The 24,364-nt window shown below is 42.1% G+C and overlaps 1 protein-coding gene across 11 annotated transcripts in view; it reads right to left on the bottom strand.

The window, feature by feature from the left end:
• Positions 1-1,330: 1,330 nt before the first annotated feature.
• The window catches only part of KAT6B (lysine acetyltransferase 6B), a 182,622-nt gene continuing 159,588 nt past the window's right edge, over positions 1,331-24,364 (bottom strand). For 6 of the 11 annotated variants that reach the window (XM_053922608.2, XM_053922612.2, XM_053922615.2 and 3 more), the window contains exons 14-18: positions 12,069-12,300; positions 11,597-11,756; positions 10,674-11,000; positions 8,061-8,352; positions 1,331-5,166 (exon numbers count right to left, since the gene is read on the bottom strand). In XM_053922608.2, coding sequence (XP_053778583.1) covers positions 2,594-5,166; positions 8,061-8,352; positions 10,674-11,000; positions 11,597-11,756; positions 12,069-12,300 — 3,584 coding nt within the window. In that variant the 3' untranslated portion in view covers positions 1,331-2,593. Of the gene's footprint in view, positions 5,167-6,390; positions 6,475-8,060; positions 8,353-10,673; positions 11,001-11,596; positions 11,757-12,068; positions 12,301-24,364 lie in introns of all 11 variants that reach the window. The other 5 variants (XM_053922604.2, XM_053922603.2, XM_053922610.2 and 2 more) reach the window with 1 other exon arrangement.

Below are 24,364 nucleotides of genomic sequence, written 5' to 3'. Positions count from 1 at the left end.
CCTTTGTGATGACAGCCCCTCCAGAAGTGTTTTTTGGAAACCCTCCCTCAGCCACTACAGATCTTCCCCCATTGACTGTAGTGTGGAAGGAAGGGGCCAAAAGATAAACTCTTGACACTAAGCCCAAAATGCTTTGTAACTATGAGAAAAAAAAAATTAGGGTGCAAATACAAGGCAAAACCCCTGCTGGGCAGCCTCCCTCTGTGAGGCCTGTGATTCCGGGGTCTATGCACCATCCTGCCTTTTTGGAGTTTTATTGTCTCCTTTAGGTTGTGTCTATGATCTGTACATCTGATTGTTTTTTTGTGTGGTGGAGAAGCAACATTCTTCCTCCAAGGTGTATAAAAGTGGGACTGGCTTCGCAGTAGAGTTGTGCACACTTGTGTTTAGACACTTCCAGAGCTTATGGGGCAGCTTCACACAGGTGCCAAGTCAAGCATACACTTCTAGGCTTGTTGCCTGAATAATCAACTGTTTTAATAGACAGAACTTTCTCTGAATTCTGTAAAATAATATTTGAGAACACTGACTTTTGGGGGGGGGGTCTAAACTTTAGACACCAAAGAAAACATCCAGTCACTCATTCACAACAGAGCAAAACTTTCACATTTTTTAAAAGAAAGTATTTTTCAAACATACAATACCAATGTGAGTGCTGTTTTCTTTTTGAAATATTTATTTATTTTTAGAGAGAGGGGAATGGAGGGAGAAAGAGGAGAGAAACATCAGTGTGTGGTTGCCTCTTGCGCGCCTCCTGCTGGGGACCTAGTCCGCAACCCAGGCACGTGCCCTAACTGGGAATTGAACCGGCGACCCTTTGGTTCACAGGCCAACACTCAATCCAAGGAGCCACACCAGCCAGAGTGTGGTATTAATCTTTAGAGAAATGAAGTTTGCTACCACTGTACTAGGGCCTGGGCGGGAGTTTATACAGACTGTAAAACTGAGACAGATGGATATGTGTGCAGGATCCCTTTGCAAATGAAGATCAAAGTCAAAAAGAAAAAAACAAATTCACTTTATTTTAAAGACAATGATTGGCATACAGAAGGTATGCACCAGCATAAAATAAACTTTCATGAAAAGCATTAAAATCCATTATAAATTAATTTATTAAATAGGTATTTGGTATATGTGATGGTTTTATTAGATATTACTCATTTATTGCCAACCCCCTCCCCCAAAGTCAAAACAAGTCAGAAAATCTCTTAACTCCAATTTACACTAAATAATTTATTTTCCCCAGATGTGTATGTGTTCTGAGACGCGACCATGATACAGTTCGGCTGGTCATTCTCTACCGACCATAACATGACAGGACACAAGAGGCTAAAAATGGCTCATCATAATTTATTTTATGTTAAAATGTACAGCTTTTTTTTGTTTTTGTTTTTGTTTTTTTTTTTTGAAGTGACTGACTAAAAAGAGAACAGATAAATACAAGAGTGTCGCCGGCTCCTATTTTATACAAGGATTACGCCTCCCCTGCTTGGCCCTTACAGTCACCCTGTACAGGTACAAAGGCTACAAAAAAGGAAGCAATATAAACAGACACAAATAACTTTTTTTTGCTTTTTTACATGCGATTTGTAAGCTTAGTTTGAGCTATTCACAAGCTACTTCTCTATTTTTCCTTTAAAAATAACTCCAATATTTTATAAAGATAGAAAAATCTACAGATGGAATGAAAATGTAAAGTTAGAGGCATTTCCATAAAATAGCAACTTTACACCAAATTCACTATTTTTTTAAATCCTGCCAAGTATTTGGACATATATGAAATGTTTCAAAACCTGACAGATAAACACTGAGATATGCTTCATTCAATAAACAGAAGTCTGCATTTATAAAACAGAAAGCTGCCTTTTTTTCCCCAAAGAAATCTGTCACCAAAATGGAAAAGGGTCTCAACTTTACACCAAACATTTAGCAATAAAACCCTTTTGACTAACCAAATGGGAATAGCTTTTATAGCTCTTTACAGTTTTATAATTAACAAAAATATAGTTTTTTTTAAACCCTCAAGTTAGGGCACCCTAATCAAGGCAAAAAACTTAAGAAATGGCTTACTGTTAGCACAACACTTGTACAGTACTACAAAATGCACTGTCACTAACAAAGACATTGGCGGCATGCTGAAGTGTCACCTTGAACAAAATATACAATAACTGAAATGCTAAAGGCATTTACATGGAGTGGACAGGGAAGAACAAAAAGCTCTAGGTTCAGTATTAAAACAGATGATTTGGGGGTGCGGGGCTTGATATCCACATTGTTTAATGGAAGCAGGCACAACAGTGGCTGCCTCCAATTGTAGTCCAAAGAGAGGCCTTCCTTTGCAGAGAACTTCATATAAAAGTAACAGAAACAAAGGTACCAAAAAAGAAAAAAAGGAAAAAAAAGAAAAACAACTCGTATAAGGCTTTCTGCTGCATACAGCTTTTTTTTTTTTTTTTAATTTTTTAAATAAATGGTGCCAACAAATGTTTTTGCATTCACACCAATTGCTGGTTTTGAAATCGTACTCTTCGAAGGTATTTGTGCAGATCAATCCAATAGTGACGCCCAGGGGTTTTGTGACTGCCCATGTTGCCTACCTTCTCATGTAAGACCCATTGAGAGACTGTTTGGACATGCCTGTGTTCATGTAGCCATGGTGTCCAGGGGCCGTGTACATCATATTACCGTGGGGTGGGGTCTGCATTGGCTGCTGGGCATATGGCTGGGTCCCCATCATGCCCATCTGCATCTGCATAGGGTATTGGGGTGTCTGATTCATGTAGCCATGATTGCTGTGGTAGCCACTGTTCATCATCGGCTGGGACATGCTGTACCCATTCATGGCATTGAGAGTGTTCATGTTCATGTTCACAGAGTTGACATTGTAGGCTGGGGCTGGCATCAGGTTCACACTCATGTTCATGCCTCTTTGCATTGCTAAAGTCCGTGTAGGACCCTGCATGGCAACAGTCTGAGAGCGCCCATAAATTTGCGACTGATGGGTGGCAGTGGCTGGTGACAGAGATGCCGATTTGGTTCTCATGGAGACGTGGCCCTTGCTGGCAATCTGGGTTTGCAGTCTTTGGCTGTGGGAGATGCCAATATTTGATGCAGCCATGTTCCGTTGCAAAAGAGGTGGTGGCAGATTCATCGGGGGAGGAGTTAGGTTGGGTGGTGGGGTCATGGTAGCTTGTGCTTGGGGTCCCCCAGGGACAGAGTGTGGAGACTGAGAAAGCTGAACAAGCCCTGTGTTACTTAATGGTGTGGACAAAGAGGCACTGTTTGCATAGGAAGTTACAGCAGCGGAATGGCTGTAAGGCAATGAATGATCAATAAGTGTATTAGTTAACTGCTGTAGTTTGGCAAGGCTGAAGGTGGCTGACGGCTGTGGGTAGTGCCCAGCCCCAAAATCACTTTGACCCATTCGTTCATACAAGCCAATGTTGGTGTTGCCAGTCTCGGGGATCTCAGCCAGCTGCATGGGCGGGGTGAAGTTGGCAGCCAGGCTGCACTGGGCCAGCTGCTGGCTGCCACTCGGAGGCCTCTCCACCACACAGCCTTGAGGAGACTTGACGCTGCAGGTCGGGGGAGAACTGATGCTGGTCTGCTGCAGCATGCTGCAGCTCCCGCTGATGTTGGACATCTGCTGGGTGACAGCACAGCTGCTCTGTGTCAGATTGCTAGAGGTGAGGTTGCTATAGGAGCAGCTGTTCTGTGAAGAGCCGTTTCCACAAATGCTGCCACCCATAGTAGAATCGTAGCTGCTTGGGTTTTCGTAGTTCTCAGTTGTGCTCTCGATACTGCCCAGGTCACTAAATCCACTGTCAACGACTTGCTGTGAATGATCTGAAACTGATGGGACGTCCATCATGGGACTGGTTTCCATGTTCTGCAAAGACGGCACTGAGATGGCGTTTTGATCGGGGCTGATTTGGGCATAGCTGTTTTCTAGGGCAGGGACACTTGGACTGCTGACAGAACGTACTGACTGGCCGGGATGGGAGTGGACGGATGAAACTGGGCTACTGTGGTCTGACTGTTGGCAGTCGTCCAGAGTGGCGGCAATCTGTGGACTTTGGTCTGCATGGGTGTAGTTCTGTAGGCTTCTACAGGCCTCTTGAGTCTCGGCACAATCCTGAAAGGTGTCATCCTGTTCACTGTTCTCCTGGGTCAAAGACTGAACTGCCTGGACTGTCTCAGAGTCGATTTCCATGGTTGCTGCACTTCCCTCTTTGAACTCAGAATCCGCTTCGTCACTGTTTTTTTGGTCCTGTTTCTGTGCCTGTTCATCAGGGGGTTCCTCATCAGATTCAGGTGCAGGCTCAGTGTTTCCAGAAAGCTCCTTAGGTTCACTGTTACATGAAGCTGCAAGGTCAATGCTACAGTCCATTAAGACCTCTGGGTTCGAATGACTAGGCTGGACACTAAGGTCTAAAAAAGCCCCCTGGTTTTCCAGTACTTCTTTGAAGGCTTCTCTGGGGCGTTCTTCCTTCTCGGCTTCTGCAGACTCCATGTGACTGTCATCTTCATCATCTGCATCATGACCCTCATTGTGAGATGGTTCTTCATCCTCTTCTTCCTCCTCTTCATGATCATCCAAATGCACAGGGTCGTCTTTGTCCATACAGACTTCCGGTTCTTCTTTTTCCTGACTTTCAGTACCACTTAGGTCTTTTTCTACATTTCCTTCTTCTTCTTCTTCTTCTTCTTCTTCTTCCTCTTCCTCTTCTTCTTCCTCTTCTTCTTCATCCTCCTCTTCTTCCTCCTCCTCTTCCTCCTCAGGTTTGATTGGATCGTCTTCTGGAGTTTCACCTGGTGATTTATTCGGACTTACAGGTGCACATGTTTCCTCCTTTCTGTTTTCATCCTGGGGCTGCAGGGGTTCCACAGCTTCCTTGACCTCCTCCTCAGTCCCGGTGGGGGTGGGGCTGCTTTTATCTCCCAGAGTCTCCTTCTGTTCTTCCACTGTTACCTGCTCATCAGGTTCCATGGGTGTTTCTGGAGGAGTGTACAAGTTCAGCTTAAATCCGGTCTTCCTTTCTTTGCTTGGCCTCCACTTAGAGAGACCACGCTTTGATCCTTTTGGCCACACTTGTTTGCACTTTAGAGGTTCAGGATTGTCTCTACTGCCTTCTTTCAAGTTATTTGCATCATCATCCATATTGTCTTATCAAGGAGACAGAGAGAAAGGGGAGGAAGAAAAACAAAGTCTTAGAAAGCATAACCACGAACAACTTGAATTCATTGCTCTAAATTAATTAGCAAACACTGCTTTCAATTTGGCTTTTAAGAGTTCATGGCAAAGACACAATCAAGGCTAATGTAGAATAATACTGCAGTATAAACTGAGTAAATCACCCAGGTCTGGGAAAAAATATATGTTGCACATAGACAGGCATGCACACATGTACACACATACACTCTCTCTCGACAGAAAGTTGTACTTGTTATAGGAAGCACATGGATGGATACAGACAACTATAATAAACTAACTTGAATTTAACAAACAAGATATTCTCTAATGCCCAGAATTCCACACTGTAAAAAAATCTACTTGAACATTTACAAACTAGGAAATATGGGGAAAAGGGTTAATGCTAGCTCATATCCAAATCACCACTGTACGGAAGAAATGAGTAGAAGCCTAACTCACATATCTATCCTGAGAAAGTAAACTTCAGCGTGTGGACAATTACTGAGTTTAAATGATCTCAGATGACATTATTTACTTCAACCGAATGTTCTTTCTGGCATAAAAATAAACTGTGTACCTCTGAAACAAATGAATAAATAACTAAACACATCTGCAATCTACTATAGTATCATCACACATGGCATAAACTATAATGTATTTACCATGAAATTACTGAACATTCAAAACACAGGTATTCTTTTTATCACTAATTCTGTCCAGACTGTATTTTGGATCAATTGCTGCTCAAATGTATGGTTTGAATACTAAAGTAAATAAGAAACAAACCATAATTGTCAAGTTCATTTTAGTTCAGCTAATTTTATTTTTACTGTACCTGTATGCACATATGAATATAAGTATCTAAATATATTTACATAGATATAAGCAAGCAAACAAGAAAGCATACGAGTCAATAGATATAAAACACCCAAGTCTTAAGATCTTTAGAAAATTAAAGATCATACAGATCTCCTGGAGGGTCAACATAAAGACACAGCTTCACGAAGAGAAATAACCTTATTAGGAGATCAAACTTTGGAGAACCTATTTTGGGGAACAAAAACAAGATCTGATAATCAATGTGGAACAGAGAGAGATCCCTTCTGCCAGAATGGAGTGATTTCTAACCCAAATAGCGCAGAGCAGGGTGAGCTTTTAGCTCATGTACGTAATAAAAAGATTACACACAAACTTACCTGCAAGCACTACATTCAAACTGGCTAGCTGCAGAGAACACATGGGATGCGGACGGACTCCTTCAGAAGTGCAAAGTACAACACCTAGTTAACAGACATCTCAAGATGTTCAAATGGTTTCATTTCTATCCACACAGGCAGGTGATAGCCATGCCAGTGCCCTTGGGTTCTACATTCTTATTCCACGTGCTGCTGGACCTACCAGCTTTTAGAGGAAGACTCTCTAAATCAGAAGATGAATTTTCTCATAATCAGTTTTTAAGAAAGAAGATCCTGAAAGGAATCAGGTGTTAACACAACCACTTGGAACTTTTAAAAAATTGTATAAAAGATTTTATTTATTTATTTTTAGAGAGTGGGGAAGGGAGGGAGAAAGAGAGGGAGAAAAACACTGATCGGCTGCCTCTGGTACATGTCCTTGCCCTGACCGGGGAACCCAACTCACAACCCAGGCACGTGCTCTGACCGGGAATCGAACCGGCAACCTTTCTGTTTGTGGGACGACAGCCAACCAACTGAGCCACACCAGTGAGGGCACCACCACTTAGAATTTTTAAAGGCAAATGGCACCAAGTGGAGAAAAAAAGCAGTGATGATTCATTTACGAGCTCCTGAGAAAACAGCAAAAAAGTAGTAATAAGGCTCGATTTCCACACACAAAAACTCTTGCTGCAGCTTACTGCTGTTTATATGTTTGTCTGTTTAAAAAAGAACAACTAAAGGACAAGGCTTGGTTTCTCTATACCAAGGGTAAGATGCCTTTTGCTCAGCAAAATAGTGTACACAGCAATAGCATTCCTGTTAACTAAGCAAGTCAAGAAGATGCTTGCTTATGCTTTTAAAATCGTGGCTTTTCAAAAGTTAGAGTGATAACCTGCGGTGCCCAGGGAAATGGGATGGCCTGTCCCCCAGATGGGGACACAGTAAGGTTCGGACTGCAGTCATTTCAGGAGTCCAGTCGAAAGCCTGTCCCACAGTCCTCATGGCCCAGATGGGAGCGCGCGTCCCCCCACCAAAAGGCCAGAGGCGGCGGCTTAAAGGCAGGACATCAAGGATGGTGTTTTAGTTTCTTTTTCTTTTTTTTAAGAGGATAGGGTGGGTTGGCCCTGCCAGCAGCAACTGTAAAATAGTAATTTAAAAGGAAGGGCAGTTTCCTGATTTCCACATTATCCTGTGTTACCAAAGCCGATAGTGATGGTGTAAGTTTAGATGGCTCTTTATGATAATATATCCTGAGGCACCACTGATTATAAGATACACCATCAATTTACTAATATTTGTTTTCAGGAAAAAAGAAAGCTATCACATTCCATGTTCACACTGATAATGATGTATACCCTGATTTCAGAAATAGTAAATGTGGGGAACAAGTAATATTAGAATCAGGAAATGCAGTGAGTTTCTTACTGACAGACTTCAAAGTTTTCGAAGACAAGTCAATTTCTGGGACGTAAGATAAACTCAGCTAGAGAAAAGCTGTTTAACATAAAATCCAATTCTAGGAAGAAGGGACAGAACCTTTTATGAATGAGAAAGGACGGACGAGCACTTGTTTCTGGTGGGTCCACACATCCTCAGAGATGCCTCTGGGCATGACTCTAGGTGCCTGCTTTTTGGCAGTAATGTGCAGATATTCACAAAGGTAAGATTTTTATAATTCCTCCACTTACTTCTACAAGGGTCAGCATTCTTAAAGCAATGATTGTCTTTTCCTCCCTCTTCCTCCGTCTGTCTTTTCTTCCCAGGCTGATGTTGGAATGCTTTTCTCAGGACTGGCTTCCCGCCGTCTTCCTCCACATCAATCTCACAGGTAGGCTCCAGCTGTGGCATTGGCCTCTCTTCATCTGAGTTGTCAAAGGGCTCATTTAGTACTTCTGTGGTCTCGGAAATGGTCTCAGTTGTTACACTGCTGTTGATCCTCCTGCGTTTACGACCCCTTTTCTTCTTTAGTACAAAAGGCCTCTGAAATTAATTCCACACACAATACATAGAGCTCGTGAGAAATTAAATGGTTGAGTCAATATGCGGCAAACGTGTACTGAACGCGAGTCTAAGAATCTTATACATAAAGACTTCTGTTCTGCCTTTGTACTTAACCTTCCATTTGATGTTTAACATCCCTCTCAGGCTCCAACTACATAGGCAAGTGCTTCCCAAATAAAACACTTGTTTACTCAAGCAGACACTTTGAGAGAGAACATCCAAGAAGCTTAAACTGTAGATCTTAAAAGCTAAGGTTTGCTTTTCTAGCACACATTTTCCAGTGGTTTTTGCCGGCTTCAATATCCTGTACATCACAGCCATTAAGTCATCACGAACAGCAATGTTTCCATAAATGTTGCAACAATTAACTAGGTCACTCATTTAATACCTGGTAACTGCTCAAGGAGCACCTGCTGCATCAGAGCACTCCAGGGAATGCGATGGCTTACAAGACTAGCCTTGTTCCCATTTCCTAAGACATAAGGAACAATGGACAGGGTACTTCAAGGATTAAAATGTTAACAGAATCACTTAGTTGGTGGCTGCAGGGATGTCAGCAACTGATAATTTTACAAAATATTTTAATATAGAAGGTACCTAAAAAATAAAAGATGTGAGATCTGTCTTATTTATTTAAGATATACGTTTTTTTCTAACTGCACCAAAGGTTGGCACAAATGACTCCCCATAACTGCAATTATAAAACATTTTCCAAGCAAAAAGTATTTAATGACACAAAATTCAAAAATAGGAATAATACAAAGACTTTTTTTCCCCTCACCTGAGGACATTTTTTTTCATTGCTTTTCAGAGAGAGAGGGAGAGATAGACAGAGTGAGAGAGAAACACCAACTGGTCACCTTCTCACATGGGCTCCAGCCAGGTGCCACACCCACAACCTGGGTACGTGCCCTGACCAGGAATCGAACCAGCGGTCTTTGGTCCATGGGAAGACACGCAAACCAACTGAGCCTCACCAGCCAGGGCTGGAATAACAAAGTGATTTGCTGCTAAAATGTGTAGCTGTCAATAATATGTCCCCAAAATTACTGAGAATACATTGCCAAGAAGGGTTCAATATACATGGTTACAACTCGAATTCTAGGCAAACTGTACCCAAGAATTATTGTGTTTAACATTTTTAACTCTCTGGGTGTTCACTGACGTGCACATACAAGCCTGATAATCATATCCTATAATTTAACATTTACAGTTACTAATCTCCCAACTGGCTTGCCCTTCCTAATCCACTAGGATTTTTCCCATACGTGAGTGTAGCCTATAAAGAGCTGGTTTTCTTTCTGTTGAGTCATTTATATGATGGTATCCATATCATGCCTTGGATGATTCTGGTTTTTCATGTTTTTAAAACAAATTTCTTTGGTTATATACATAACACATTAATATATATTCCTTGTAAGAAATCAAAATATTTTCATAAGCCTAAAATCCACTTTATGGGATACTCCTTTCTATCATCTCCCCACAGGGGCCCTTCTACTAGAAGGTTCCAGGCTTTGAAGAAAGTGCACCGAGCTGGGAGTGAGAACAGCAGGTTCTTGAGTCGTAACTTGTATTGGGTTATCACTATTAGCCTTGGCCACCCTAACAGTATCTGGCCTTCTCTATAGCACAGAGAGAGCCTGGAGACAAAGATACCAGATCTGTGCTGAGCAACTGTCTAGAGATGAAATCAATTTTTTTTCACCTGTTGCACAGGGTGTATGTAGAGAAACCACCAGGCCACTAAGAAATGAGGACTTTCACTAATGGGTACTTGGCTACAAACACAAAATAGTGGCATCCAAATGAATGGCTTAAAATAGCTTCTAAAAATTCTATGCCAAGAAGAAGAAAAAGAAACAGCAAGAGGAGTGCTGGGCTTGGAGTCTGAGCGCTCACCTGGTTCTAGCTCCATATCTTAAGAGTGGTGTGACCCTGGACAGGTCTCCTAGCCTCTTTAGGCCTTGGTAGTTCCATCAGAATTTGTTGAAGACCACTCGGCAGGGCCCTTATCTGTTCCCATAGCCTGACTTACTCTGGTCCCACGAACCAGCAGGTGGCAGTAACTGCTAGAACTAGAAAGCCAGCCTGCTCCTGGTCTCCTGTCGTAGCACTAACAAACCTCAAAAAGTAAACACAATCAGTACTGTAAGATAAACGATGATGATATATGATCAGTGGGACTGGATACAAATAAACTACATCTAAAGAACAGAGAATGAAACAAATACTAATAGAATGCAATGACAAGATTGGATTGAAACTGACTCAGACTGAAAATATAAACAGGCACATACCTTTCTCTTTATGGCAACTGACTGTGGTTTAGTTAATCTTGGAGGAGAGTTTTGAATATTTTCATCTTCCTCTTCCTCTTCCTCTTCCTCCTCCTCTTCCTCGTCCTCCTCTTCCTCTTCTTCCTCGTCCTCCTCTTCTTCACTGCTCTCTTTAGACAGCTCCATCAGCTGCCCTCGTTCCCCTGCCACTGGCCGTCTCTCCGGGGAATGCAAATATTTATTTTTCGATTGTACTTTTGCAGGTGATTGCCTACTGTTAGCTCTAGACGACAGGATTTCTTGTTCCTCCTTTTCCCAGCAGCTAGCTTGTTCCATTAGCCGCTCAGCCTAAGGGGGGAGGGTAAAAACGGCAGACCGGTGAGAGGGCAGTCAGGCAGCCAGAGCCTCTAAGGATCAAAGGCAAAGGATCTCTAAGTCATTTCTGACCAGGACAGTTAGCCAGCCAAGCAGCATTCCAGCTGCATCATCTCAGGACTCTTTGACATCAGTTAGGATAACAAATCAAAGAAGATTGGGTTTCATGGGATATTTAGCAGTATTAATGATGCAGCGAATTGATTTGAGTCCTTTATCAGCACATTACATGCTCACTGGCATGGAGCACTTCAAGCAAGTTCATAAACACAAAGAATCGATTGACACTGCAGCCTTGGAGCTCCGCACCAAATTTGATCTGATTACATGCTGTCAGTATTGAAAAATGCTGCTTTGTGATCAATGATAAATGTTTCATTTTTCATACTCAATTCAATAAAATTATCATGTCTTACCATGCAACCTCTGTTAGACAAATTAGTGCCCTATCACTCCACAAGCTCGCTCTATACAACCAAGCTTTTGACAATGGTGTTAATGACTTTCTTAGCTTCCGAATGCCACAAGATTGAAGGTACACAACTTAGGCTGATGAAGCCAATCATTACCTCTTTTTCAGCTTCTCGCTCTTCTTCAGAAACTGCAGCATTAGAAATTAAAATTGGGGTCCACCTCAGACTCTCAGGATCAAGTTCATTGGACCGGGAACAGGTTTTCAGCTTTTCCATGTGGCTCAGTATCAACTTTTCTCTTCTAATGATAACGAATCTGTAATGTGATGAGGCAGAACAAAGTGCAATCAAAAGCTAAAATTTCATTTCACCTTCACATAATGACATATGTTAGTACTAATATTACCCAGGCAAGGAAAAATCAGAAAGCTCATCAACGAAAAGGTACAGCAAACTGAAATTTGATCAGCAAAAAAACATCATTTCCTGTTTTATTTTTAAAAGAACAGTTTCAATAATACTGGTGGGAAACCTCTTTAACTGGAATGAATCTGCCTGACTCCGGGGATCCTTCCCTGTATAAGATGCTTGAGAGGTAGCAGGGATTGCCCAAGGCACCAGAACTCACCTGCCATCCCTCCTGTCAATCATGTGGAGGTGCTGCAGAGTAGTGGCGATGTCATGCGGGCACATGCCCGTAGCTCTGCTGATCGCCTTGATGCTGATGTGTCTCTCATGGTGGTGGTACAGATACTCTAAGATGACGCTCTTCCAATAGGCCAGGTAGGACAGACGGCCCAGATCAGAGAGTGGCTTTTCAGGGGACCCTGCTTGGCCTTCTCTTCTAGAAAGCAAATAACCTAGAGCAGAAAAAGCAAAGTCAACCTCACTGTGGTGCTTTCAGACACTGGAACAGGACCACTCGAAATAATTTAAGTAGCAACAAGGTGAAAACATCACATCAGAGAAGCGCATGGATTTTATGTCTGTAGTCTCTTCCCAGTTATGGTGATTTGATCTCCATGAAGTTTATGCTCCTGAGCCTTTCGCAGGGGCACTGTAAGGGAACTCACATAGCTGGCAGTAGCAGTCCACACATAGGCTGTCCCATATGTAACAAAACCAAGGCTGAAGAGGCTACTTCTGATAAGTCTCAGAACTGAAGTCTCACACCAGCTTTAGATTCTTTCAAAAAGTAAATGTCAGGCACTTACTCACAATCCTGTTGAGGGACCACCCCAAACATTAATGGGCAAGTTGTTTTCCGCAGGAAGGACCTAATGACCCTTTGACAGCTGGGTCTTAATAAAAGAGAAGGGCCTCTGTTGACTCAGGTACTATATTGCTTGTTACATTTAACTGGAGGGCTCTGAAGCTTTGTTTTAGGACTAATGAAAGAATGTCTTTTAAGTCAACTGCTACAACTCCTATCAGCTCCACTGGCTCTATTTTCACCTCTTTCATGGAAATTAATTCATAATCCAAATCCAGAACATTGTTCCTACAAATTAAAACAAAACAAAACAATTTCCTTAAGCAAACTATTTCATGTATACTCAGAAAATCCTTGAGCACGGTAAGCTTTTGAACATGCATTTTACAGCATTACTGTGAAGGTTTCTTGGCAAAGGAACTTTCAAATGAGAAAAACTTTAAATCCACTTGATGGTAATGAATGAAAGCCGGCGGCTGTCTCGGTAATTAAGAGCCACTTATGGAGTGGAGAAGAAATGCTATAAACTAATGGTGTCTACCTTGCTCTAATTATCTATTTCAACAGCCTCACCTTCACGAACTTCCTCAATTTAAACAAACATCGACCACATACAGTAGGTGGCAGCAATTACAAAATCATGCCGCTGTGTAAGCCACCCAAAATCTTCAGCATTTTCCTTCTTTATCTACATTTCCAAAATGGCTGCATTCTCAAGAATTTTCTCAATTTTGGATTTTTTGCTAAAAGGAGAAATGCTTCTGATGCATTTTCCTGCCTCTCAAAATCACTATAAATAATGCAGAAATAGAGAACAAGAAATTCAACCTGACCCTAGAGGGGCATAACACAGTATTTTGCATTTTGATGGTTTTATTCTGAATGCCGTTATAAAGAATAGGCATATATTTAACTTCAGGTTTTGCTCCAGTCTTTTGACTTATTTGTGTCTTTAACTCATGTTTAAGTGGAAAGAATCTGATTGAATGCAAACAAGCGCCACAAAATCTTACAGTCAAATCATTGATCACACATCATTTGGCTTCACACAGAGGCTTTCAAGAGCAGTGTGTCAGGAATGCTAACAGCAACGGCCACTGTGCCGGCTCCAGCCCATATCGTTCGTGCCCTGTCAATACGGAGAAAAGCTCTGTGCCAGAGTACAAAGGGTGCCCAAATCTCAGAACACAGATAATTGGCACATGTGTCACCTGCCTCCTAAGTGCTTGGAACGCGCTGAGAAATATACTCAGTCAGCTGGAGGTCCCAGCTCTGTACTCCTGGGGGCTGGAGAACCAGAGCGCCATGGATATGAAACTATTCCCCTTTTGTCCATGAGATCCCACAATTAAAAGTCCCCTGCAGTGACTGTCAAATTCCCTAGCCCCTCGCTGGTTCTCATCTGAGCCCCACAGTTGGGGACAGAAACCCCCAGCCCTCGGCCATTTCTGTATAATCCACATGGTCAGAAGGTGGTATGTGCCCTCCCTACCTTATATTCCCCACAACAATGAGCAACCTTACTCCGGAAGCACACGTACTTCTTTGTTCCATCTTCTCTTCCCACGGTCCCTACTCTGGGCTAAGAGGAAGCAGCCAGAATCCCCCCAAAATATATTTCACACAGCTGTTGATGATTTTACACCCTGAAGTAGTACAGATACACCTTATCAGAGCCTGAGCTGACACTGGTTAGGCCAGTGGAGCTACCAGGCGACCTGGGGTCTGTGGAGAGCTCTCAGGCATAAACCTTCCAGCACTTGCTACTCCCACCACGTTAAGTGGCTCTTCCTTGGACACAGTCTGCAGTCTGTGAGTGACACTGCCATGAAGGGTGCTGGAGCCCTAAGGGGCTGAGGGAGGCAGCAGCCTGCTGAGCACACGCACACCGAGCCCACTGGAGTTTCACAGCAACCACCACTAGCAAAACACCAGACGGGTTTTCAGGGATGATATACAGCGATGTTACTGACCACACGATGCCTCTGTCCGACGTCACTACCCTACCTACAGCTTGTTGTTCCTTCTCTCTCACCTCATGAAACTCTCAAGAAGCTTACAATAATGGAGAGAACTTCCACATACTAAGGACAATTTAGGACCCTTTGTAAGTCCACCAAGTTTCCTCCTGAAGGAGAAATTTTGGGTTTAAATGGTATAAAGTTCCACAATCAGAAGGACAGAGGATAAATTTCCAATTCCTCACTAGTTAAATCACTTGTAATACATTAAAATATACGGCTGAGAAGAAAAACCCGCGTCACTTCTACTCTACTCCACTTGTGCGTGCACTAGGCTGATGTAGAAGACAATTTAAATTTTACCTGCGACAGGCCCTCTCCCTCAAAAGGAGCTGTAGCTGGTGCTGACACGTCACTACTTTGACCTTCATGGAATATTTTAAGAATGAATTTCTTGCCATCTTTTGTTTCTTTCTACCTTTTCTAGGCTTCTCAAATCATAATTACTACATAGCCCACTGACAGAATAATTTTTGGTAAGAATGTTTATTTATTAAGTAGTTATACAGATGTGGTGGTTTAAGTTACAGCTCTTAAATTTAACTTACAAAAAAGATGCCAAAAAATTGATCTAAAGATGCAGGGAAATAAAAAGCACTTAGCTTGGAAGCCAGTGTACTATCCGGAAGCATCTGAAACAGGTATAATACACCCCTGGTGAATGGATTCCCACGGTGCTCTAACACCTTTCCCTAACTCAGGATAGCTTCAACCAGAAAACCCGAACTATCCCTGGGGAGACCTGGCTCTTCAGACTGAAAACAAAGTGATGTTTGAAGGATAAACCCCAGTGGCTGCAGTATAATTAATTGCTGGTGAAATTATTCCCTTTACATTGTCTGTGAGCCAGAGACGCTGGTGAACGACACTTACTCTGCAATCGGAGACCCGGAATTGAAAGCCCACTGCCCAGAAACGCCTTGCCAGCATCAACTGTCTTGAGACAGTGAAAGCGGGCTTCCTCTTTTGTTTCAGTGGAAGGTGAGGTCTGAGTTTTAGTGCAAGGACCACACACTTAATTCAGAAGATTATCAAGGTGTTTGCATAAAGACTGGGTGAGAACAATGAGATGTCTGAAAAAGGCAAGAATTTCTAAGCTTTACCACAGGAGACCCAAACTCACCTCACTCACCTCTGGTTAAGGCTGACCTAGTTGGAGTAAGAAAATCAATTGTCATGTTAACTAGCCCTGATCCTTGTGTTTGAAATGGTTAACTCCCGCCTGAGGGGAGAGCCGCCTTCTGGTAGACAGATCTTCAGGGTAAGGAAGGAACTATGTAGACAAGGCCAAGCTTTGTTTTTGCAGACCTAAGTTCCCAAATTAACTGAACTCCCAAGCATATTAACTGCAAGGTTAACCCTTTAAAAATACAAAACATTCTTTCCTTTTAAACTAGTTATATTTTAAGACTGTAGGCTGGAGCGAAGTGAAATGATGTTCTTGTGCAAGGTGTGGACAGGGATAAGGATTTACCCCCACAAAGGCAGCCACCCCCGCAGCCTCGCACACGTTCATCTTCTCCCACCTGGAGCCCAACCACATGAACTTCCTCAAATACCACAGTGTCAACGTTGGCAAGCTACTCCCAACTCCCATCTGTCTGGATTATGTGTTTGGTGTAGCTAGCTGCTTTTAGGAGGAAGATAATCTTCAAGGACTACACACCATTCGTCAGACACCTGTTTATTGCTTAGCAAACCCTACTGAAAGGTTCGTCTCAGTAGACAGCACTGGGTTTGCGAGCCTGGGAACTGACACCAGGCTGGGGATTTATGGCAGCTCTTGCGCAGAGGAAATCCGATGGCTCTAACCATGTATCTCAAGCCTGGGGATGGAATCCACTGGTCTACACTCACCTGTTACTAGTATCTGGGGTTAAGCAGCTCTGTGACCAAGTGGATGAATGGCATATAATTAGTTTAAATAGTGATACATAAACTTGACAGGCGATAAATGTCTCCTTGCTGAAATTTTGTGGTGATTTTGCAAATAGTTTAAAAAGGAAGCTGAATCTTAGCCTTTCCATTGTTTCAAGAGGAAAGGAGTGACTTTCTAAGTGACTTGTGACCTGCCTGAATTTTTACTGCTTGCCAAATTTCCCTATAAAATTAATAGGCATAGCCATTATAAATGGATGCTCTTAAGCAAAAAAAAAATTTTAATGTAAAGACGTCCTGAGACAAAAACTTTTGGGAACCACTGATTTAATGTGAAAACCCCTGCTATTTAAGCCTTGCCTCCTAGCAAAAATGCAAATTTTGAGGTTTTTAGATTTTATCTATTTTAAGAGATTGGTTTTGAAAATTTGGAAGATTAAGACATTTCTCCCATAACTCTATGGGCTTGACTTCTCAACAGACTTCTCAGTCCACCTGCTACAGACCAGGGGTTTTCAGGGAGGGTGGGCAGACCAACGGTGCCAGCATCGCCTGGGAACTTGGTAGAACTGCAAGTTCTCAGACTTACAAATCAGAAATCTGGGGAGGACCCAGCACTGGTGCTTTCACCAGCCCTGCAGGTGACTCCGATGCACACGGACTCGAGGACCACCCCTGGAAACTCTGCTATGAAGCCACTAGTTTGGACGAGGACAAGAAAACTGCCTTGTGTTGTACGAGAGCCACTAAATAATGGGGGTAGGCAAAAATAGATTTACAGTTGTTCGTATGGATAATAATACAATTAATAAATAATAATACAAGAATAAACTCTGTTTTGTGTACTCACACTGTAAAACTACTTTTGCCAACCCCTATATACAGCAGAACTGAAGAACCTCTGATAGGAAAGGAGATCTCACCTAGCCCCTTCGTGGGAGAGAACTGGGGAAAAGAATCTCTGAAGCCCCTCCCTCCAGCCTGAAATTTAGCTGGAGATCACTGAGTTGCTAAGTGGCTTCATCCACAGATGCTGTGCCTGTGCTTCTCAACCTTCACTGTGCAAATAATCACCTCTAGTTACAATTGAAGACTTGGGGTTGGGCCTGAGATTCTGCATATCTAACAAGTTCTTATACCAGGAAAGATGCCTGAATAGCAAGGGCTTTCACAGTAAATCAGTGGTTCCCAAAAGGTTTGGTCTTAGGACATCTTTACATTAATTTATTTTTTTACTTAAGAGCTTCCATTTATAATGGCTATGTCTATTAATTTTATAGACAAATTTGACAAATACTTATGAATTCATTAAAAAATCCAATAAAACCACTGTATCAACATAATTTTTATGAAAAAATTACATTTTCTAAAATACAAAAAGAAAAATAGTGAGAAGGATGGCACTGTTTTACATTTTTGCAAATCTCTTTACTATGTGGCTTAACAGAAAACAGCTACATTCTCACATCTGCTTTGGTATTCAGTCTGTTGTGCTATCACAGGTCATAAAATTTCTTGAAAACTCTACCATGCACTCATGAGAGAATGAGAGTAAAAAAGCACAAAGTGTATTTTAGTATTACTTTGAAAATAGTTGTGACCTTGCAAACTCCCTGAAAGGGCCGCAGGGATCTGCAGGGGTCCCTGGACCATACTTTGAGACCATCTGCATTAAATAAAAAATGAAAATAATTTTTAAAAGTTGGGCAACAGGGCCACAATACAATACGGCATTTATTGAATACAGTATGGGACATCAGAGGTGCTACAGGTTGGTTAAGAGCAAGGGTTCTGGAGCCAGGCTACTTGGAATGCGTCCATCATGTACAGCTGCGTGACCTTGGGCAAGTTATTTAACCTCTCTGTGCCTCAAATCCCCCATCCATACAATGTGGAGAATAATCATACCTCTCTCTTAGGGCTGTTGTATTAACTGAATTAATACAAAGCATAAACAGTGCTTTGCATATTACAGAAACCCTAAAATGAGTGTTAGATAGTATTATTAGTCAACATATTGAATAAATGAAATCTCAAGGTGATCATTTGGGCAACTAGGTTATCTTTTACGTAGGGGAAATAAAATTTGGACAGAAGAAATGAGGCAGACTGTACTACAGAATTACATTAAGAGCTACCTCGCTTTTCCTACTTTTGCCTGAGGCACCTGAGAACCACTCCATTCACTCCAAAGCCTCAGACGGAAGTGCTCTTCAACCACCCCCTCCCACCGAAGCTAACCACCCACGTATAAATTTAAGTAAAGGAAGAAGCCATGAGAAAAATTTATATATGCACGCACAGTGCCTCAGGAATGATCTCAAGAAACTGGCAACTGAAAGTCCCCAGCAAGCACAGCTCTGTGCCCCACAAATTCCCTTTGGTCCTTAAGTCTTTAACTTCAAGGACTACCCTCAGTACACAGCAAGCCTGTCAAACCACAATAACAATGACGGCTTGAGGGCTTCAGCAGAACCCAGACACAGTCCCAGGACAGATGAAACAAAGACCCAAATATTCTGGAAGACCCAGATGGTCCCTGGGAAACTGGCCTGAGCCAGTCAAACCCAGAGAATGGAGACAGTGGGTCTGTGGGGAAGGAAGGCTGGCTGCCCAGGGTCACATCTCAGTCTGTTTCTCTACGCCTCCTTTTTAAGATCTCTCTGAGCAAAGATCCCATGAGCTCCTGGCTCCAGTGCTGAGGCCACTGGTCTTTCTTACTCAATTTCCACACTTCCACCCCTCACGCCCACTCCCAAGTCCACTAGGGAGAGGAATGGTGTTCTTTCAACTTCCCTCCAAGGGGAAGGTGTGTGGAGGGGCATGAATCCCCTGCAGCTGTGGGATGTATGCGTATGTACGTATGTATATGTTTACAAACCTACAGACCGTGCAGGATTTTACCAGATGAATTCCATGATTCTGCGTGTGGGCGTGGACTTCCTCGAAGGGGGTGTCGCTCTGTGTCAGTCACCCAGAGAAAAGGTGGGTACTTATATGAACTCACAATAATGATTCACAAATAGGGCATTAAACAGCAGGAAAGGGGACTCTCCTCCCTCTGCAGCAACCTCCTAAGTTGGCAGTGATAAGGGCCAGACAGACCCCTGCGAGACAACCACAGGCCAAAGATGAGTCAATGGTATTTTTATAATTGATACTGTAACTAACGAGGATGTCTCTTTATTTCTCTTTTTTATATTCTCTAACCTAGCCCAATGATTCTCAACTCTGTCTGCACATCAGATCAGAGGCTTTTAAAAGCTGTGGATCTCTGTATCCCACCCAATCTCAACTCTTGCCTGTCTCAGGCCACTCTGGTTCAGATCTATTATGGGTTATATTAAGCAAATGGTCTCAGGGACTATGCCTTGGCCAGAATGTTAAATGGGGGTGCAACACCAATCCCACTTCTCCATTTCTGCCACCCCAAAGGGCTGTGGTGTTAGCAGTGGTGCGTCATGAGAGACCCAAGTAGAAGGTGAATCTTGGGGGGAATAAAGACACCTAAGAGTGGAGGCCAGGGAGAAGATGGCCACGCAGTAAACGGAGCTCCGAGACTCCGCAGAAGTTTCATTTATTCAAGCACTTAACGCAGGGTGTCACTGCCCCCACAAGGTCCTGGTCTGGCGGGTTAGAGGGGTGTGACTTTCTCTCTATGAAGATGACCGTGTGTGGTATCGATTTAGCCTCTCAATGCTCTTGTTAGAAAAATGAGGCACCGCTGACAAGGATAAAATGATCACAGAGTAAGAGATGTTATACTTTGTCAACAGCACTTATTCCCAAACTAAAATCATTTGGGGAAGGCAAGAATTTTTAAAAATGTCTTTCCTTACATACACTTCAGAAGTAACCAAGATTCTTTATGATGCCCATTGCCTATTACACATCTAAGTAAAGCTCTGATTCGTCACTCCGAGGCATTTCTAGTTAGGTAACGCATGGTAAAATACCAGTGCCACGGCCTTTGAAGTGACAGAAACTAGAAAAACATGTCAGAATAAAGCCCTCTTCTTTTACCTTTTTTGATTTTCCCCAGGTCAAACCACTATTAAATTCTGGAAAGTTTTAGGAAAAACAAATTTACCAAAAAAAATTAAGATGAAGTAATTTGGCATTTTATAATTATTTCCTCTCTTATAAATATTGGAGATTCAATCTGGAAAACTATTTCCGAAACTACTTTAATTCTTCCAAGTTTAAACCTAGATAAAATTTCACATTTAAGTTGCAAAATCCTGGTAATAAGAATTTGCCATTAAAAAGTTGTAAGATTTTAAATACTGCATTAAACACATACACACTTCAAATAAAGCATCTGCTCCAAGACATTCTCCTATTGCTAAAACATTACCACTAACCTTTCCCTTAAATGAACTACTAAAAGCAAAAACTGTAGTTTCTTTTGCCCCCTTTAGAGGCTTGAGGTTCTGTGGGGGCATCTGCGACTAGAATTCTAGCATCTCGTCATCTGGTCTGCTCCTACCCAGCAGACTGGGTGGAAGCACTTACATCAGCATGGACACTGCCGCTGATTTCAGAACCAAGCTTTGGAAGGTAGGACGATTAGAAGAGCAATGTGCCTTTCCATTTACTTTCCCACAACCTCCTTAAACTACTCAGGGTGTGTGTGGGGTGGGTGGGGGAGTGTGTATATGTGCACTAGCTGTAATTTTCAAAAATAGGACAAAATATGCTGTAATCCCAATTCAGGGTGATGAGCTTTCACAGAGCAAGACTGAAGGAAGAAAGGGGGGGGAATATAAATCTAAGATTTTCCTTTGTTTTCAAAGTACATTTCAAAAGGCAATTTGTCAGTCTTTGAGATAACTTTCTAAAATCAAAGAACAGCCCCATCACCCAGCCTGATCCATCAGTTCATGTTGAAAATGTAAGGCAGACAGATTATCTCTAGTCGTCCTCAGGTCATCCGGACAAACCATCCTCTTCCGCTCATCTGCAGAAACGGAAAACTTCTTTTATTTATTTTTTACTTGTCTCCCATAAGCTTTGAGGTGAAGAGCCTCTGGCAATAAATGGTGGTGTCCCCACCAGGTGACCAACAAGTCTATTTTGACAGGCGTGCGGCACACACGCAGGCTGGGTAAAATGAGATGCTTGATTAAGTGACTAGCTGGTTTGCCAGTGGAACTGATGCCATGTAAGTATCTAGCCTTTAACCCTATATAGGAATCTTAAAGTCCAAACTGACTCTAGTTAGATGTTAGTGGTTAGAAAAACAACATCATATAAAATATCATCAGTAATAGCATTAAAAGATATCAATTACTACCCCTTCAGTTAGTAGGTGATACCTTTCTCGAAGTCCACTATTTAGATAGGCTCCCTAATACTGGCAGTAGAGTTGAGACTTCAGTAACAATACATTAACATTAGTACAGCTTTTGTCACATATACTAACATTATTCCTGTGGATCTTTATACCATGTGGTCACTGCTAATCAAAAAGAATCTGCATTCAACTTTCAAAGGACTGCAATGGTTCAGTTAGTGTGTTCAACAGCTGAGTGCCCACCCTGCTGCAGTTACTTTTCTAGTTAGGCTGTGTATACATACCCTATTTTCCAAATTTAATAAGGAAAAATTGCTCTGGGAGTTTAATTTGTTAACTAGTATGCAACTGCTAAATACAAGAACCACAAACTATATAAATAACAGGAACTCAAATAGACACGTTAACAGCTAAAGTTCATTTTTAAAGAATCAATTCAATATGCTCCATGCAAGTAATCAATCACACTGTAATCATCATTTTCAAATCTAAGTACAACGCAGATACTCATGGGAGCACATACAACTTGGTGGAAGTGTATGATTATGGATGAGATCGAAACTGTAAATTACGTAACTGTCTCTTGTAATTACCCTGCTTGAGAACCAAAGAAACTTCCTGTATAATTTTACAGGAGGATGGAGATCGAGACACAGAATCGCTTTTTAGTTGGTCCTAACCCTCCAACAGCTATTTAATTATGTGTGATGAGGTCAAAGAAAGCGTATGGTTAATTTATGAAAAGTTGGCAGGGAATTATTTCAAAGTAATCCTCTGAAAAGCTCCAGATTATTAATGAAACCTGATGAGTTCTCTTCCTCCTCAAGGAAGATTTATCTAAATTATTTGGTAAAATAAACAACATTTAAAACATATTCACAGGCGTCATTCATTTGATTTCCTCTATAGAAACATTCATTACGGTCTGCAAGTTTTTAACTGGAAGCAACTGAAAAGCTACAGGGGCAGAAGGCCGTCAGAGTCTTCAGATGTATCTCCTGCTTTGGTAGGGATAAAAAATCTCATTAAGTTCCTTAAATTCAAAGGGAAAAAGTCCGTCACTGGGCAAACCACAGGGCAGGACTTCTAATCTACGAGCAGAGAATCATCTTCTTAAGAAGCAGGAAGCCTATTTTGCAGTAAATAATCAGCAGAGCCTCATTTCAAGAGGAAGACATTGTAACCTTCTTCTTTCCCTTTCTTGAAATTTAACTTTTAACATCTTTTCTCTGAGAACTGTTTTTAGTGCCTAAAGATCTACCTCAAATATTAGAACTGCTTAATATTCACCATTTTAGGAAGAAGGAAGGTTAATTTCCTACACTTACAGTGCCTGCCAGATGGGTGGATGGAAGGAAGGAAGGAAAAGGAGAATTGGAAACGAACAAGGGAAGTGCCAATATTGCAGTGCCTTTTCTGTATCTCTTTGGCCTCTGCTCCATATTTTCTCTTCAGTACACCCTTATTCTGCATAAACATTCCCTGTCTGAATTCTCTATTTTACCACCTTTCTGTTAACATACAAACCTTAAATTATGTTTCTCTAGGTTACGGACATGCTATTCTCTGATGGGCTAGACTCAACACTTGAGAGGATATGATTCTAGTAAATTTCAGTACAGTTCCTTCACATAAAATTGGTTCTGCAAAGTCTGACATGGAGCTGATGCCAATATACCAGAGATCTATAAAGCAATAAAGGTATCTGAGGATATTTGGGTGTGTTTTATAAATCGCAGAGACAGGAGCTCTTTAAAGAGCTCTGAGAGAGGTGTGGAGGCCAAAGCACTCAGGCGGAACTGGGTGTCATCACGAAGTTCCCCAACAAAAGCCAAGCAAGCGTGGTAGCTCCTCTCCTTCCCATCCCTGCCCTAAGGCCATTGTGGTGGGATCTTCCTGGCCCAGATGTAAGGTCTATGTGTAGGTAATGGAAGGTACCTGCCCACTTCTCCCCATTCCTGGAGGTGAAGGTCTGCATGAGAGGATATGGGGAGCGTTAACAGCCCTTTCCTTACCTGTCTGCTTTCACAGAAAGGTCCCTAATTCCAAGAACCCATGAATATGTCATCTTATATGGGCAAAGAGACTTTGCAAACGTGGTTAAGGTCTCTGAGATGGGGAGGTGGTCCTGGATGAGTCAGGTAGGCCCAAGGTAATCACAAGGGTCCTCCCAAGAGGAGGCAGGAGGGTGACGGTAAGTAGTACGTGGTATGACCATGGAAGCAAGAAGATGGAGTGATAGAGAGGGGCCACTAGCCAAGGGATGCTGGCAGCCTCCAGGAGCTGAAAAAGGCAAGGAATAGATTCTCCCCTAAAGCCTCCAAAAGGAACCAGCCCTGCTGATCCATTTTAGACTTCTGATGTCCAAAATACATCTTTTTACAGAACAAATTCTCTACTTCATTTTAAATGATGATTCCATTTGTACCCCCAAAAGGACATATGCAAATATATTGTGTAAAGTGAGATCTACCTGTGTTACATTTTCACAAGATTTCAGCAACGCTTTTTCGATA

This window comes from Desmodus rotundus, chromosome 4, assembly GCF_022682495.2.
Source record: "Desmodus rotundus isolate HL8 chromosome 4, HLdesRot8A.1, whole genome shotgun sequence".
NCBI classification, from domain to species: Eukaryota; Metazoa; Chordata; class Mammalia; order Chiroptera; family Phyllostomidae; genus Desmodus; species Desmodus rotundus.
The sequence above is the reverse complement of the archived record's forward strand: the minus strand, read 5'-3'. Positions and strand labels throughout refer to the sequence as shown.